At 36.2% G+C, this 17,155-nt stretch overlaps 1 protein-coding gene across 1 annotated transcript in view; it reads left to right on the top strand.

The window, feature by feature from the left end:
- The window catches only part of ACBD6 (acyl-CoA binding domain containing 6), a 119,516-nt gene that overhangs the window by 8,205 nt on the left and 94,156 nt on the right, over nucleotides 1–17,155 (top strand). The window contains exon 3 of the mRNA XM_032317520.1: nucleotides 8,574–8,663. Coding sequence (XP_032173411.1) covers nucleotides 8,574–8,663 — 90 coding nt within the window. The remainder of the gene's footprint in view (nucleotides 1–8,573; nucleotides 8,664–17,155) is intronic.

Below are 17,155 nucleotides of genomic sequence, written 5' to 3'. Positions count from 1 at the left end.
CACTTAAAATTTGCTGTAAGCACATAAAGAAATTTAATTATAGCCATAAAATAAGTCATAGTAGAAATTTAATTTATAGTCATAAATGATATGCTTGCATTTCTACATATTGAAATAACCACAATCGTATATTGCTGGAAATGTATATATTTGGACCTATAACTACAACGGCACATGAACATATATATAAAATGCTTTTAAATAATTCAGATTTCATTACGAAGTTATTTTATCATGAATAACTATAGTTCCTGGTATATATCTTATATTTATTCAAGTAATTATTACTAATATAGTAAGACATGTATTTCTTCTTCTTTTTTTTTTAAGACACATAATTCTAATTGGAGAAAATTACATGGTGTTTCCAGATGATATTGTAATTAGGACATTGTATTTCACGTAACAGAAAAAAGTTTTATTAAAAAAAACACAAGTTTTGTAGTTATATACTTACCATACCATTCTCCATGTTTGTTGATTCTTTCAAATGCTTTGAGGAAGTTACCTTTCTCTTCATGCCTTCCCCTTCTTCGCTTTAAATTTGTAGCTCATGTCAGAATATAATTTGCATGTTTTTGCCTTGAGAAACTGCTGCAGAATCTGGTGAAACTGATGGTGTTAACCTAACAAAAGGTTTAAGACTCAGAGTCACTATATTGAGGCTTGATTTATGCTTTTATTTAAGATTTGAGAAAGGAAAAAAAAAAGGATTTGCTTAAATAAATTTCCGCAGTTGAATATGTGTTATTTTGGTTGTGTATTTGATTAAAATAGTAATTTGAAGGAACTCATTGAATCACACTAATAATTGGGAAATGCATTCTAAACTGTCACGTTATTCTCATTTGCATTAATGTAGCCAGCACCATTTCAAAATCACGCCTAACTTTATATAAGAAGCTCATGTTTAATACAAAATCAGAAAATAGTAAAAGTAGGTTAAATCTTATGAGCTTGGGCACCTTACCATTTTAGCCATTTTGAACTGTATAGTTTTGTGGCACTAAATGTATTCACTTTGCTGTGCAACTGTCACCACCATCCAGCGATAGAATCTTTTCCTCTTCCCCAAACAAAAGTCTGCACTCATTAAAGTCCGGCTCCTCATTTCCTCCCTCATTTCCACCCCTCCTCCCTCCACCCCCAACGACCACCATTCCACTGTCTGTCTCCACGAAGGTGACTACTTTAGGGATCTCATGTAAGTGGAATCGCAAGTATTTGTCCTTTGTGCCGTACTCCATGTAGCTTAACATTTTCAGATTCATCGATGTTACTACATGTCAGAATTACCTTCCGTTTTAAAATAATACTACAGTGTATGCATATACCACATTTGTTTATCTGTCTTTGGACACTTGAATTACTTTCATATTTTGGCTATTATGAATAATTTGCTATGAATGTGGGAACAAATTTTTGTTTGATTTTTTTTCCCAACACTTCACTATGAAAAATTTTAAGCATACAGCAAAGTTGAAAGAATTTTACAGTGAACATCTATATCCCTATATATACCTAGATTCTACCACTAATTTTTTACTGTGCTTGCTTTATCAATATCTATCTGTCTATCTGTCCATCAGTCAGTCCTGTTTTGGATGCGTTTCAGATTATTTTGCGGACAGCACATTTCTAGCATCATATCATTTACCAGAATTCACTACTAGTTTGTTTTTTCTTTTGAGATAGCAGTTTACATACAGTGAAATGCCCAAATCTTAACTACACATTCAATTAATATACCTATGTAAGTGAAACTCCTGGCAGGATAGAAAACATTACTGTCACCCCAAAAAGTTCCATCCTGCCCCTTCCCAGCTGGTTCGTTCTTCTGATTCCACAAAGGGAACCATTGTTCTTATAAATTTTCTACTATAGATTGGTTTTGTATGTTCTAGAACTTTATGTAAATGGAATCATAATATGTACTTTCTGTGTTAGTTTTCTTCCATTTAGCATTATGTTTTTGAGATTCATTCAGTTTGTTCTGTAAGTCAGTTCTTCCTTTTTTTATATTACTGAGTAATATTCCATCATATAAATATATCATTATTTACCCATTGCCTTGTGATGGACACCTGGGCTGTTTTCATGGCAACCTATTTTTACTTACTTTGTACAGGATAAGGTAGTAACTCCCCTGCTTATTTCTTCATCCTGAAGTCACTAACATTATGGCTTAGTAACCCTTGTGAAGACATTTTTTTTTTAAGTAGTAAATTTAAAATGCTTCTCAGTTCCCTGATAACTCAGCAACATCATTTCTCTTTATCATAGATCTTAGACAGTGAAAGAAATCAAGTAGTTGCTGATTTAAATGTGTATCACACATATGGGTATGTGGTACTCTCTTTAATGCTAGTAAATAAATATGCTAGGAAACAAACTGTCCTACAGGGAGCCACTGCCTTCCATGCTAGGTGCATCTAGACTCCTTAAACGGCCTCCCAGTCCTACTCCTGTCTTTAAATTTTTGAAACAACATTGTCGGTTCGCTTTTGAGAGGGAGGTGTGAGTAGGAGGCATTCTGTAGTTCCTGGTGCTGAAGGTGATGTAGTTGTCACTGTAGTCGGCCGCTCCAGCAGCAGCAGCAGCGAAGGGTAGAAGATAAGGATGGATGGAGGAGACGGAGACATGCGTGGAAGGTTATCAGTAGCTGAAGTCAGTCTCCATCACAATGGTCAGTTTAAACCCAGTTTTTTTACAGAGAGAAATTCAAGTCAGTCTGTTTTCAGTGTATTTCTTTTGCACAGAGTAGCAAGGGTGACAACTCTCATAGATTTAAATATCCTAATTTTGCTATGTTTTTGTCTACTGCATTGATGGCGTATGCTTGTATGTGTTCCCAAAATACCATAAGAACATTAAGACTCATTTTGTAATGCATTCTCTTTTCATTTAATTTGTGGTATCAGGAGGAAATCTAGTTTTAAAAAATTCTACAGGTATAAGGACAAGTAAGTAAGTAAGGATATCAGAGGAGCATTTAAGATATTAAGACCCGCTCTGTATTTTCAGAAGGTATGAAAGTAATACCACTTAATAGGTTAGCAGCCACCCTGCACTTTCAAAGCACTTAAGAGTCATTCATCTGTCTGAGGTAGGACAGTATACGCACTCTCGGTTAACAGATGAGAACTTTTTACCCCCTGTGGTTTCGCTGTATTTGAATTCCAGAATTTATCCAGATCCCTCCAAATAGTGCTTCTTAGTTTCCTGGTGGCCAAGGATTCCTTTTAATAATGGTTTTCTTCCCTAAACTCCTAAATACTCGTAGGATATTTTTTCAGGAGAGCTGTTAAAACTAAAAACAAAGAATTGTCAGCTTCTGTGGTATAGTAAAAATACATTTAACTTGAAAATTTGTAGGAGATTATATCATTCATAGAAAATAAAGCAATTATATAAAAAATAGATGAACTACTTTATGAATTTGGATAGCCCTTAAGAAACTATAGTGTGTACCTAATTAATGGTTTTTCTTTTAGAGGAGAGATTATGAAATCCTGTATCCAAAATAATGTAGTAATTGCATTGTATTGGTTGAGATATGTTTCTGGTTAACAAAGAGAAAAGAAAGAAAACACAGGTGTTTACTTCCTAGTTTTATCCTGAATGGTTATGAGGATAGCATCTCTGCAAGTAACATAATCTCTGATTATGTTACCACTTGAATTAATAATCTTGAATTAGAGCATGTTCACAGGAACTTTATAATTTGAAATAAATAGTTATCACATTCAGAATCACATTCAGACACCTGGTTGTGCTGGTCTTTCTTCATTTAAGTATAGAACATTTTGAAAGCAAAATTCCAAAGCCTGATTTATTTTATCTTTGTTTATTTACAGGTATGTTTAATCTTGCTCTTGTTTTGAGCTTCTTAATACTGTGTAAAAATATTAATCATTAGGTGGTCTTAATGTAGATATCTTCAGCACTTCTACAGAAAGTCATTGTCAGAGAATTCATTCTAATTCAAGGTTAATTAGTATACCATTAAAATAATGTGTTACAAAAATTAATTACATCACAGGTCAAAAAACGTATTAAAAAGCGTAGTGTTCATGTCTGAGAACACATCATCCTCCTTAAAACATTGCTAGACTAGTGCTACCGCTCTGGAAAATATATCTCCAGTAGAAATCAGTACTGAGGTCCAGTCATAGGTGTTTCCCCTAAAGTAAATTTTTGGCACCACATATGGGAAATTTAAAATATAACTCCCATTAACAGTAAAATGTGTTGCTTGTCTGCTTTCCCATCGCAACAGCTAAGGATTTATATTTTAGCATTGATCGATATAACCCTACTGGGTTAAACCTAAGGAGGAATCAGGAACCTGGTTGAGAAGTAGAAATTATCTGTATATTTTGAAGTAAAAGTATTAGATATATTAATAGTATGTTTTCTTATTTAACTGTTAGGTACTTTGGTAGGTGCCCCCGTGTAAGTATATCACACATTATTTTAACTATGTAGTAATTCTTGTTAATAGTTTAACTTAATAGCCGTAAAATATACACTTAAAATTAGAATGAGAAACGATAGGGACTTTGAAATCTTGATTCTTTTAATGTGAAATCTGTGAAACAGTTAAATAGAACTACAGAATATTTTATACATTGGTATTTTCCCCAAGAGTCCTATTACAATATCTGATTGTCCATATGAAGGGTTTTGGAATTTGTGCCTTAGTAACAGCAGGTCAATACACATTAGAGCTACAGAAATTTTAACATGGGAAACTCTTTTCTCCACTCAACAACACATTTTTTACTTGGGTTTTAGAACTGTCTCCATTAAAAGATATTCTTAGTGGGCTCTGAACAAAATAGTTTTGCTGCTATAACAAATTGTAAAGAATCTACCCACATTTTAAAATTTTCTGCTTTTCTTCCTCTTTGGATTTTATGTAAGCCTGTGAGAAAACCTATTCATAAGTAAATAAATTGAGCAAATGGAAGAAAAAGAGAAGAAGAATTTGTAGGGAAGAGATTGTCTTTGTTTCTTTCTTGTTGTTTTCTTCAAGAATAAATCCTGGTTTAATTAACTGAACTTCTAGGTGCATGAAGAGATTCTGAAAGATAAAGAGTATAAAGTGGGTTTAGAAAAGCTTTCTTGAAAAGTGCTTTTTACTTTAAAACCATCTTTGTGTCCCTGCTTATAGCTTCTGAAATCTTTTCTAAAATGACATAAAGTAGGGATTTCAACTTAATGTAGAAAAGCATTCCATTCTTTAAAAATGACAACATCACTTCTACCCTCAAAAAATAGGCTTAAACTATATACCACTCATTTCTTCAGAAAAGTCCTTGGCTTCTGGGGTATTTTTTAATTGTTTGGACCAAGTGAGCGTCTTTAATTAACTAAATCAAGATTTTCTGGAAGTGGAAAATAGAATTAACATGTTGATAGTAACTGTGAGTCTTTGGTAGACAGTTGTTAAATGTTTCATATTTAGTACTTTGACTCCTAACAATCATCTATTCTGTTTTGCAAGTGTAACATTTGAAGATAGATATCAGCAGACTTTATTAGTGTTTTTTTTAGATATTTCAGAGTATAAATTTGGGATATTAACAGGCAATGCTTAGTTTCAAACTGACTTAATTCTCTTACATTGTGAGGCATATATGAGTTAATTTAGATACACTGATTGTGATTTCTACCTAAGTTTAAATACTCATATTTTATCGGTAAGATTTCTTTCACCAGGACACCTGGGTGGCTCAGTCAGTAAGCATCTGCCTTCAGCTCAGGTTATGATCACAGGGTCTGCTCTGCGGGAAGCCTGCTTCACCTTCTCTCACTCCCTCTGCTCATGTTCCCTCTCTCTGTCAAATAAATAAATAAAATCTTAAAAAAAAAACAAAAAAAGATTTCTTTCACCAGAAGAAGTGAACATGATAATTTAAGAAAACTATATTTTAAATTTATAAAGTACTTTAAAATTAAAAACACATTATCTTATAGTTCATTCATTCAACAAATACTGTTGGTATTACGGCTGTTAGTATTATCCTTTTCTTCACTTTGTAGGTGAGGAAATGGATCAGTCTGAAGTAAGTCATTGGGCTAGTACATACTGGATTCCAGAAGTAGAACTCAGGATTTCCAGTTGATTTAGAAAAGTCTGTTCCCTTTCCTATAGAGCATTTTTTAAAATTTAAAAAAAAAAATTTTAAGATTTTATTTATTTATTTGACAGAGAAAGAGATCACAAGTAGGCAGAGAGGCAGGCAGAGAGAAAGGGGGAAGCAGGCTCCCTGCTGAGCAGAGAGCCCGATGTGGGGCTCCATCCCAGGACCCTGAGACCATGACCTGAGCCGAAGGCAGAGGCTTTAACCCACTGAGCCACCCAGGTGCCCCATCGATAGAGCATTTTAAATCAACTAGTTTTAGAATAATTAACCTGCAGTTTTACATATTACTTTGTTTTTCTTAAAACATTATATCTTTTAGTCCATACCTACTAAAAATTACTTGAATGGCCTAAATGCTACAATCAAAAGATACTGGCTGGCAGAATGGATAAAAAAGACCCATTTACATGCTGCCTTCAAGAGACTCACTTCAGGTCTAAAGACACATACAGACTGAAAGTGAAGAGATGGAAAAACATGTACCATAAAAATGGAAGCGAGAAACAAGCTGGGGTAGCAATACTTATATCAGACAAAATAGACTTTTTTTTTTAAGATTTTATTTATTTATTTGACAGAGAGAAATCACAAGTAGATGGAGAGGCAGGCAGAGAGAGAGAGAGAGAGGGAAGCAGGCTCCCCGCTGAGCAGAGAGCCCGATGCGGGACTTGATCCCAGGACCCTGAGATCATGACCCGAGCTGAAGGCAGCGGCTTAACCCACTGAGCCACCCAGGCGCCCCAAAATAGACTTTAAAACAAACACTGTAGGGGCGCCCGCGTGGCTCAGATTGTTGAGCGTCTGCTTTTGGCTGAGGTCATGATCTTCAGGTCCTATAATAGAGCCGCATGTTGGGCTTCCAGCTCAGTAGGGAATTTGCTCCTCCCTCTCCTCATGCCTCTCCCCCTGCTGTGTTCTCTCAGTCTCTCTCTTTCAAGTGAATAAATAAAATCTTAAAAAAATAAATAAATAAACACTGTAGCAAGAGACAAAGAAGGGCATTACATAATGATAAAGAGATCAATCCAACAAGAAGATACATTGGAGCACCTAAATATATACATAAAAAGAGAAATTTATAGTAATTCAGTAATAGTAGGGAATTTAACATCCCACTTACATCAGTGGATAAATTTAGGCAGAAATTGAATAAAGAAACGCTATTGTTGAGTGACATATTATACCAGATGGATATAACAGATACATATAGAATGTTCCATCCAGAAACAACAGAATTACCTAGGAATAAACTTAATCAAGGAGGTGAAAGACCTATACTCTAAAAACTATAAAACACTGATGAAAGAAATTAAAGACAACACAAACAAATGGAAAGATATTCCCTGCTTGTGGATTGAAAGAACCAATACTGTTAAATAGTTCATACTGTTCAAAGCAATCTACAGATTCAGTGTAATCCCTATCAAGACACCAACAGCGTTTTTCACAGAACAAGAACAAATAATCCTAAAGTTTGTATGGAACCAGAAAAGAGCCTGAATAGCCAAAGCAATCTTGAGAAAGAAAAGGCTGTAGGTATCGTATTCCAGATTTCAAGGTAACCCTATAAAGCTGTAGTCATCAAAGCAGTATTGTGTTTGCATACAATAGGCACATAGATGAATGGAACCTGAATTGGTGCAGATACCGTGGAAAATAATATGGAGGTTCCTTAAAAAATTAGAAATAGAAATACTTGGGGCACCTGGGTGGCCCAGTCAGTTCAGAGTCTGCCTTTGGCTCAGGTCATGATCCCAAGGTCCAGGATTAAGCTCCACATCAGGCTCCCTGCTCAGCAAGGGAGTCTGCTTCTCTCTCTTTCTCTGCCCTTCCCCCTGTTCATGCTCTCTCTCTCGCTCTCTCTCTCAAATAAATAAATAAAATCTTTAATAAAATAGAAATACTATATGATTCTTCCTCCCCTCCCCCAAATACTGCAGGATCTGTTAATTTCACTACTAGGTATTTACTCAAAACAAAAACACTAATTTGAAAAGATAAGTGCACCCCTCTGTCTATTGCAAAATTACTTGCAGTAGCCAAGATACGAAAGCAGCCTAAGTGTCTATTGATAGATAAATGAATAAAGAAGTTGTGATATAGCCGTATGTATACACAACCCCCCACACACACACAAATGTGTGAACAATTATTACGCTCTTGTAAAAAATGATGAGATTTTGCCATTTGGCAAGACAATATGGATGGACCTAGAGGATATTATACTAAGTGAAATAAATCGGACTAATAAAGACGAACACCATATGATTTCACTCATATGTGGAATCTAAAAAAAATGAATAAACAAAAGCAGAATCAGATCTGTAAATACACAGATGAAACTGATGGTTGTCAGAGGGAAGTGTGTTTTACTTGGCCTCATAACAATAACAAATTCATTTCTTTTTTTTTTGTTTTTAGGGCAGAGCTCTACTCCATTGGGCATGTGATCGAGGACATAAAGAACTAGTTACAGTCCTGCTACAGTATAGAGCTGATATTAACTGTCAGGTAAGACTGATGAAGAGGGGACCTTTTTTTAAAAATGGAGGTAAAAGTCACGCAACAGAAAATTCACCGTATTAGCCACTTTAAAGTGTATAGTTCATTGACATTCATACAGTGAACAGTATTGTGTGACCGTCACATTTTCATTACCCCAGAAGGAAACCTTGTATTTGCTAAGCAGTCACCTCCTATTTCTCCCTCATCACAGACCTTGGCAACAACTAATCTGCTTTCTGTTTCAGTGGATTTGCATATTCTGGATATTTCATATAAATGGAATCTAATCAATGGTTTCTTTTTTTTTTTTTTAATGTTATTTATTTATTTGACAGACAGAGATCACAAGTAGGCAGAGAGGCAGGCAGAGAGAGGGGGAAGCGGGCTCCCTGCTAAGCAGAGAGCCTGATGCACGATGCACAGCTCGATCCCAGGACCCTGAGATCATGACCTGAGCCAAAGGCAGAGGCTTAACCCTCTGAGCCACCCAGGTGCCCCTAATCGGTGGCATCTTTCACTTGGCATAATGTTTTCAAGGTTCATCCATGTAGCATGTAACAGTACTTCATTCTTTTTTTATGGCTAAATACTATACCATTGTATGGATATACCTCATGTTGTTTATCATTTCATCAGTTGATGGACAGTTGAGTAATTTTGGTTTTTGGCAGTTGTGAATAGTTGCTGTGAGCAATTCATGTATGTGTTTTTGTTTGAACACTTGTTTTCTGTTTTCTTGGTTCTGTACCTAAGAGTAGAATTTTGGAGTTGTATGGTAATTTGATGTTTTTGAAAAGAAACCTCCAAACTATTTCCACAGGAATCACACCATTTTACATGCCTACCAGCAATGCATGAGGGTTCTAATTTCTCCACTGCTTTGCCAACATTTATTTTCTTTTTTAATAGGCATTGTACTGGGGGCAAAGTGTTAACCATATCTTGCTTGATTTTGATTTGCATTTCCTTAACAACTGGTGATGTTGGTATCTTTTCATGTACTTATTAACAAAGTCTGTATCTCCTTTGGAGAAATGTGTATTCAAGTCTTTCACCACTTTTGAGTTGTTTGTCTTTTTGTTGTTAAGATGTTAGAGTTCTTTATGTACTCTGGATGGTAGTCCATTGTCAGACACATGATTTGCAGGTATCTTTTCCCTTTCTGAGAGTTTTCACTTTTTGATAGTATCTTTTGGTGCACAGGTTTTTAATTTTGATTTAAGTTCAGTTTATCTATTTTTTCTTTTGTTGGTTTTGCTCTTGGTGTCATACCTAGGAAACCATTGTCAAATATAAGGTCATTAAGATTTACCCTTGTGTTTTCTTTCCTTTTTGTTTTTATTGTAGCAAAATATACATAACATAAAATTTTTACCATTTTAACCATTTTTAAGTGTACAGTTCTGTGGCATTAAGTATGTTTAAGTTGTTCAGTCACCACCACCATTCATCTCCAGAACTTCTTCTTTTTCCCCACACTGAAATTCTGAATTCCTAACTAACTCGCCGTTCCCCCCAGCTCCTGGCAACCGCAGTTCTACTTTACGCCTTCATAATATTTTCAGGGATCATCCGTGTTGGTAGCATGTATCAGGATCTCCTTCCTTTTTAGGGGCACCTGCTTGGGTGGCTCAGTTCATTAAGTGTCTGCCTTTGGTGGGTCCTGATCCCAGGGACCCAGAAAGTCAAACCCCACGTCAGGCTCCCTTTGGGAGAAGTGTGCTTCTACTTCTCCCTTCGCTCCACCCCTGCTCCTCCTCCTCCCCCACTCGTGCTCCCTCTTGCTCACTCTCAAATAAATAAAAAATTTAAAATTTAAAAAATAAATTAATTTCCTTTCTTTGAAAAACTAGATAATATATCATTATATGTATATACCACATTTTGTTTATCCAAATAGCCATCTCTAGATACTTGGGTTGCTTTCTCCTTTTCACTATTATGATGAATCCTCCTATGAGTGTAGGTAACAACTGTTTATTTGAGTCCTTGCTTTCACTTCTTTTTAGTGCATAACCAGAAGAATTGCTTGATCATACGGTTATTTTTTGTTGAATATTTTGAGGAATCACTATAGCATTTTCCACAGTGGCTACACCATTATACATTCCCATCAGCCATGCACAAGTGTACGAATTTCTTCACATCTTTACCAACACTTGTTATTTTCTGTATTTGTGATAATAGGCATCTTACTGAGTGTGAAGTGGTATCTCACTGTGGTTTTAATATGCATTTCTCTGATGACTGGTGATATTGAACATCTTTTCATTTGTTTATTGGCCATTTGTATATCTTGTTTGTATCCTTTGCCCATTTTTAAATTGAGTTGTTGGTATTTTTAAGTTAAGTTGTAGAAATTCCTTATATATTCTGAATGTCAGTCCCTTGTCTGATAAATGATTTGCAGATATTTTCTTCCATTCTGTGAATTGTCTTTGATTGTATTGATAGTGTCCTTTGATGCACAATAGTTTTAAATTTTGATGAAGTTCGCCTTACCTATTTTTTCTTTAGTTGCCTGTGCTTTTGGTATCATATGCAAGAAATCATTGCCAAATTCAGTATTTTAGAGCTTTTTCCCCTATGCTTAAGAGTTTTATAATTTTAGATCATATGTTAGTCTTTGACCCATCTTGAGTTAGTGTCTGTATATGGCCTAAGGTAGGGGTTCAACTTCATTTTTTTGCACATGGTAGTCTGTTTTCTCAGCATCATTTGTTGAAATGTCTTTTCCCCATTGAATGGTCTTGGAACCCTTGTCAAAAATCCTTTGATCATATATGTGAGGGTTTAGGCTTCATATCTATTCCATTGATCTTTATTTCTGTCTTTTTGCCATTACTACATTGGTTTGATTACTGTAGAGTTATAGTAAAATTTGAAATTGGGGGGGCACCTGGGTGGCTCAGTGGGTTAAAACCTCTGCCTTCAGCTCAGGTCATGATCTCAGGATCCTGGAGTCGAGCCCCGCATCGCATAGGGCTCTCTGCCCAGCAGGAGACTGCTTCCCTGTTCCCCCCCCCCCCCCCCCCCCGCACCTGCCTCTCTGCCTACTTGTGATCTCTGTCTGTCAAATAAATTTAAAAAAAAAAAAATTGAAATCTGGAACTGTGAGACCTCCAACTTTCTAACCCCAAGATTAAGAGTCACATGCTCCTCCGACTGAGCCAGAAAAGATTGTTTTGGCTATTCTAGGTTGCTTAATAAGATGGAATTTTTTTTTTTTTTTTTGCAAAAAATATCATTGGGATTTTTTGATAGGGATTGCTTTGAATCTGTAGATTACTTAAGGAAGTATTGGCATTTTAACAATGTTAAGTCTTCCAGTCAATGGGTTTTTCCATTTATTGGTTTCTCTAATTTCTTTAGGCAGCATTTTGTGATTTTCAGTATAGAGTTCTTTCACCTCCTTGGTTAAGCTTATTTCTAGGTATTTTACTCTTTTTGATGCTATTTCCAGTGAAATTGTTTTCTAAATTTCTTTTTTGGATTGCTCATTGTTGGTGGTTAGAAACACAACTGATTCTTGGATGTTGATTTTGTATCCTACAACTTTGCTGAATTCATTTATTGGTTCTTAAAGCTTTTGTGAAATCTGGATTTTTTACACATAAGATCACTTTTGTTGTGTGTAAACAGATAATTTTACATCTTCCTTGGCAATTTGGATTCCTTTTCTTTTTCCTTTTTTTTTAAAAGTAATCTGTGCATCCAGCATGGGGCTCAAACTCACCACCCCAAAGCAAGAGTCACATGCTGTACAAACTGAGCCAGTCAGGCGCCATGGGATTCTTGCTCGCTCGCTCTGACTAGGCAACAGAAGTAATGTAAATGGGTATCTTTGTCCTGTTCCAGGTGTTTACTTTTTAATTTAGGATATTAGATATAAAATGCTTTTCTTTATGTAACATTGATTGCCATATATATCTATTCCAGTCCAGCCCTTTAGGCCTTATGAGATCATCCTGGCTCTTTTCATTAAGCCTGAAATTTTTTAGTTCTAACTATACTCTCCATTTCACTCTAAATTTCTTTTTGACCTAAAAGAAATCTCTGGTTACTTTACTGATCTACCTTCTCCCATTTCAGCTCATTTTATCCATTCTCATACTGTTATATTCATCCTCATCTCCATTCTTTCTGTTTTTCAACCATTACAGCCACATGGGAAAAGCCTAATTCTGATTAATCCAGTTACCTGCCATTTACACATGTACACCTAGTCTCTGGGCAAAGCTAGAAAAAAAATACAACTCATATCTGGTACGATATTATCATAGATTATGGTATCCATCTTTAATTTTGCCTGAAAAGTCTTAGGGTGCTTTTCATTCTCAGATTATCTCACTTTTCACAGAGAAATGGGAAAGCTTTATCCTGAACCCAGATTTCAGCTAGGTCCAAAAGCATAGATCTCTTCTTGGCTATCCCTCAGACACTTCAGAGTCACGGTAGCTTCCACTGAACCTACCGTCTCTTAACAGCTGCCACTGTTGGATGGTGCCTCACTGCAGTTGGCACCATCATCCAACCAGTTTTCCAGGGGCCGTCCTTGATTCTCCTCTCATTTTCATACCCATTCCAGTCCTGTAGGTTCTGCCTTCTAAGTATACCTCCAAGTCTACCCACTTCTCTATTTCAACATTTCTAGTACGCGAGTGCAGCAGCTCTGAACTCTATTTCTTCTAATCTTGATATCCTTCAGTATATTTTCCATTTTTCATCTGGAGAATATTTCTAAGATGCTAATTTGCAAATGTTTTCTTGTTTACTTTTGTTTTTCTAAGGCATAATCTTAATTTCTGTGCCCTGGAAAGCTCTTCATGATCTTACACCGCCACTTATTTCTCAGTGAGCTCCTTGCTTGTACCTTATCCCTGTTGTGCTAAGCTTCATTTTGTTGAAGGACTTGACATGCTACTCACCTCTTGGCCTTTATATTTGCTGTTTTCTCTCTTCCTCATTCTCCTTCCTGTGCCTCAGCTTTTACATCACTTCCTCCAGGAAGCCTGCCTTCGCTTGACCACTTAGACACACCCAGTAGTTTATAGCTCCCTGTTCTTAAGTTCCTCAGAGATTTATTACAGTGCAATCACTTTGTATTATTATTGGCTGATTACATGTCTGTATTTTCAACACTACCATATACAGGTACTAGAGTTTGGTTATATCACCAGTGCCTCGTATAATATCTGACATACAGTAGATGCTCAGTAATTATTGAATAAAGTAATACTGGCTTGTAAAGAAGTTGACAAATTTTAGAAAAAATAGAAGTTGAGTACCAGAAAGGACCTAAGCATTTACCAGAACTTTTTGGGTGTCCTTGTTGCTTTATCAGAAGAAATACTTCTTTTCCCATTAGATATGTGTGCGTTCTTCTTGGGCCAGTTCCCTAGCTTGAGTCATTGGTCATATCATAGCCTGCCACCATAATATGCCTTGAAATATATATTTTTTTCTTTCTTTCTTTTTTTGTAGGTACTGTGTGTTTAAAAAAAACCCTCGGGGTACCTGGGTGGCTCAGTCGGTTAACATCTGCCTTTGGATCAGGTCATGATCCTGGTGCTATTTCCTCAGCAGGGAGCCTGCTTCTCCCTTTGCCTGCCACTCCATTGCTTGTGCTCTCTCTCTTGCTCTCTCTCTGTCAAATAAATAAATAAAATCTTAAAAAAAAAACTCAAAAAATGCAAAAGGCTTGTTTTTTTATTTATTTATAATTTATTTGACAGAGATCACAAGTAGGCAGAGAGGCAGGCAGGGGGTGGGGGGCAGGGAGGGAAGCAGGCTCCCCGCCGAGCAGAGAGCCTGATGTGAGTCCCAATCCCAGGACCCAGGATTATGACTCAAGCCCAGGGCAGAGGCTTTTAACCCACTGAGCCACCCAGGTGCCCCAAAAGACTAATTTTTAAAAACTCTTCCTCGTCATTGTTTCCCAGCCACCCAGTTCCCTCTTCTGGAGACAGATCTCTTACTAACTAGTATATATCCATGCAGGATATGTTTTATATATATATATATATATATATATACACACACACACACACACACATATATATATGCATGTACTGTAACAATATGATGCAAACTACATACACCATTCTATATAACTTGCTTTATCTCAGAGATTGTTCGATATCAGTACTGATAGTGCTGCCTTACTCTTCTTAATGTCTGCATAATATTCCTTTTTAGAGATGTATCATAATTTATTTAACTTGAGCAATGTGTTGGGCTTTCTTTCCTGTAACCAAGAACCATCTGTATTTCATTTCTGTGAAGCATCTGCTCATATGTTTTGCTCAGTTTCCCATTGATGTTTTCTTCTTAATTTAGAGGAACTTTTTTTTAAAGATTTTATTTATTTATTTGACAGAGAGAGACACAGCAAGAGAGGGAACACAGGCAGGGGGAGTGGGAGAGGAAGAAGCAGGAAGCCTGGTAGGCGCTCAATCCCAGGACCCTGAGATGATGACCTTAGCAGAAGGCAGATGCCTAATGACTGAGCCACCCAGGCGTCCCTAGAGGAACTTTTTTTTTTTTTTGGAACTTTTTATATATTAAGGAAAATTAGCACTTTGTGATAAAAATATTCAAGTCCCCCCCATGTTTCCTTCTCATTACTATGATCATTTCATGGTTTCCTTGATCCATGTAGAATTAATTTGTGTCCCATGTATGTAATAGAGATTTTATGTTTTATCCAGATGGTGCCAGCTTTATTTTTGTATGGATGACTAATCATTTGTTCAGTAGTGTTTATTGAATAATCTTTACTGATTGGAAGTATCTTTCTTTTTTCCATATTCTCACTTCCTCTGTATATTTCAGTGTATTTCTGGTGCTATTTCCTATTCCATTGCTCTGTTTTTCCATTCATGTACTTGTGCTATGATGTTTTAAGGATGATAGCTTCAAAATATTTTTTAATATCTGGTAGGATATGTTCCTTCACTACTTATTGAGAAATTTTCTTGTGATTTTTACTTATTTTTCTTTATGAATTTTAAATCATGTTTCCATCCCTTGCTTCTCCTATCCACTACCATAAAGTTAAGTCAGTTAAAAAACAAAACGAAGTAGTGGTGCACTCATGGCTTTTATTTGGCTTGTGTTGTTAGGGGGTATTTTGGAGGGAAATGTTCCCAAGTTAGCAATAGTGTGAGGTTTTTGTTGAGGTTTTTCTTGTATTATGTTTGGTTAATATAAAAAGACAAACAATCCAAAAACCGCCTTATGTGGCCTTATGGAATACTCCTTACAGAACGCCAGCTTTAATGCAAAGTAGAAGTTCCGTCTAGGCTTTTAGATGGATATTTAGGACTATGTACAGGCAGTTTTTTCCTTGATGTCTTTGTATTCACAGGACTGTATCTTTATATTGCGTCTAACCTCGATTTTCCTTTGTTATTGACAGTCCTAATCCATACGACCTAGCAGTTAAGGGAATGCTCGTGGCTTTGTCAGTCTGGATTGCTAACATGCTTCCAAGTCACAGAGCTTTTGGAGATGAGCTCTCGGAATAGCTTTCCCCTTGTAATATCTTCTTTGGTTTCGTTATTGAAAACTCTTTTCAAATATAGACAATACAAACATAATAAATGGAAAGAAGGGTTCATCTCCCTCATGATTCAATCTTTCTTAAACAACATTATTATTGACTGGCCTATTGGTTGCCAAAAAGGAAAATCAATTTTATTAGAAGTATTTGCTTGGCCACAGATCTTGGTACTAACCCAGCAGAGACAGGCTGATGTTATCAACTATCTGAAGACTAATTTTTACCATTAGCCTGAAACAGAGTCGTTATTAGAGATATGTCAAAGTCTGCTCCGTGTTTTCCTCTCATTTTTTACCCGTCAGTATATCTCCTATGTACTTTTATTGCATTGCAATTTCTATGTTCTGTGACTGATGGAATTGGAACTTTTTATTTTATTTCTAAGGAAGATTCTTTATAGATTTCATTTGTTATCTGGCAGTATTATGGACACAGTTTTGTCTCTTCCACTGCTTGGTATTGATTTTTAGTTCAACTCTGGAAGTTAGGTTCTTAACCATATTTGAAATTAGGATATGGGTTAAATACCCACACACACACACCCCACAGACCTCTTGAGCAATTTTGGTCTTCGAAGCCCTGGAGAATGATTAAAACTACTCCCAAAGCGCACTGAAAGTATTTGAGTGCTGAAGACTTATTACTAGATTTTTTCAGATTTACTGTGAAGTAATGTTAAGGATCTCAGCAGGGTTGGGGGGAGAAGTGGGAGCATCTGTGGTGTTAGGTGTTTACACGGTGTACTAGGTGTTAATGCAGTTCCAAGTGGAAAATATTTTGAGTTGTACTGAAATGTTTGAGACTTGGTGATTTATAAATTACATAAACTTACGGTTTGCGTAATGGCAGAGAGCACCATGCCCTCTCTGTGAATGCCTCGGTGACTATGTGTTGTAAAAGATTTCAGAAACATGAGATTTCGGGGGTACCTGCG

The sequence above is a fragment of the Mustela erminea genome, chromosome 17 (genome assembly GCF_009829155.1).
Source record: "Mustela erminea isolate mMusErm1 chromosome 17, mMusErm1.Pri, whole genome shotgun sequence".
Lineage (NCBI taxonomy): Eukaryota > Metazoa > Chordata > Mammalia > Carnivora > Mustelidae > Mustela > Mustela erminea.
Note: the sequence above shows the minus strand (reverse complement) of the source record. Positions and strands in the feature narration are given on the sequence as shown.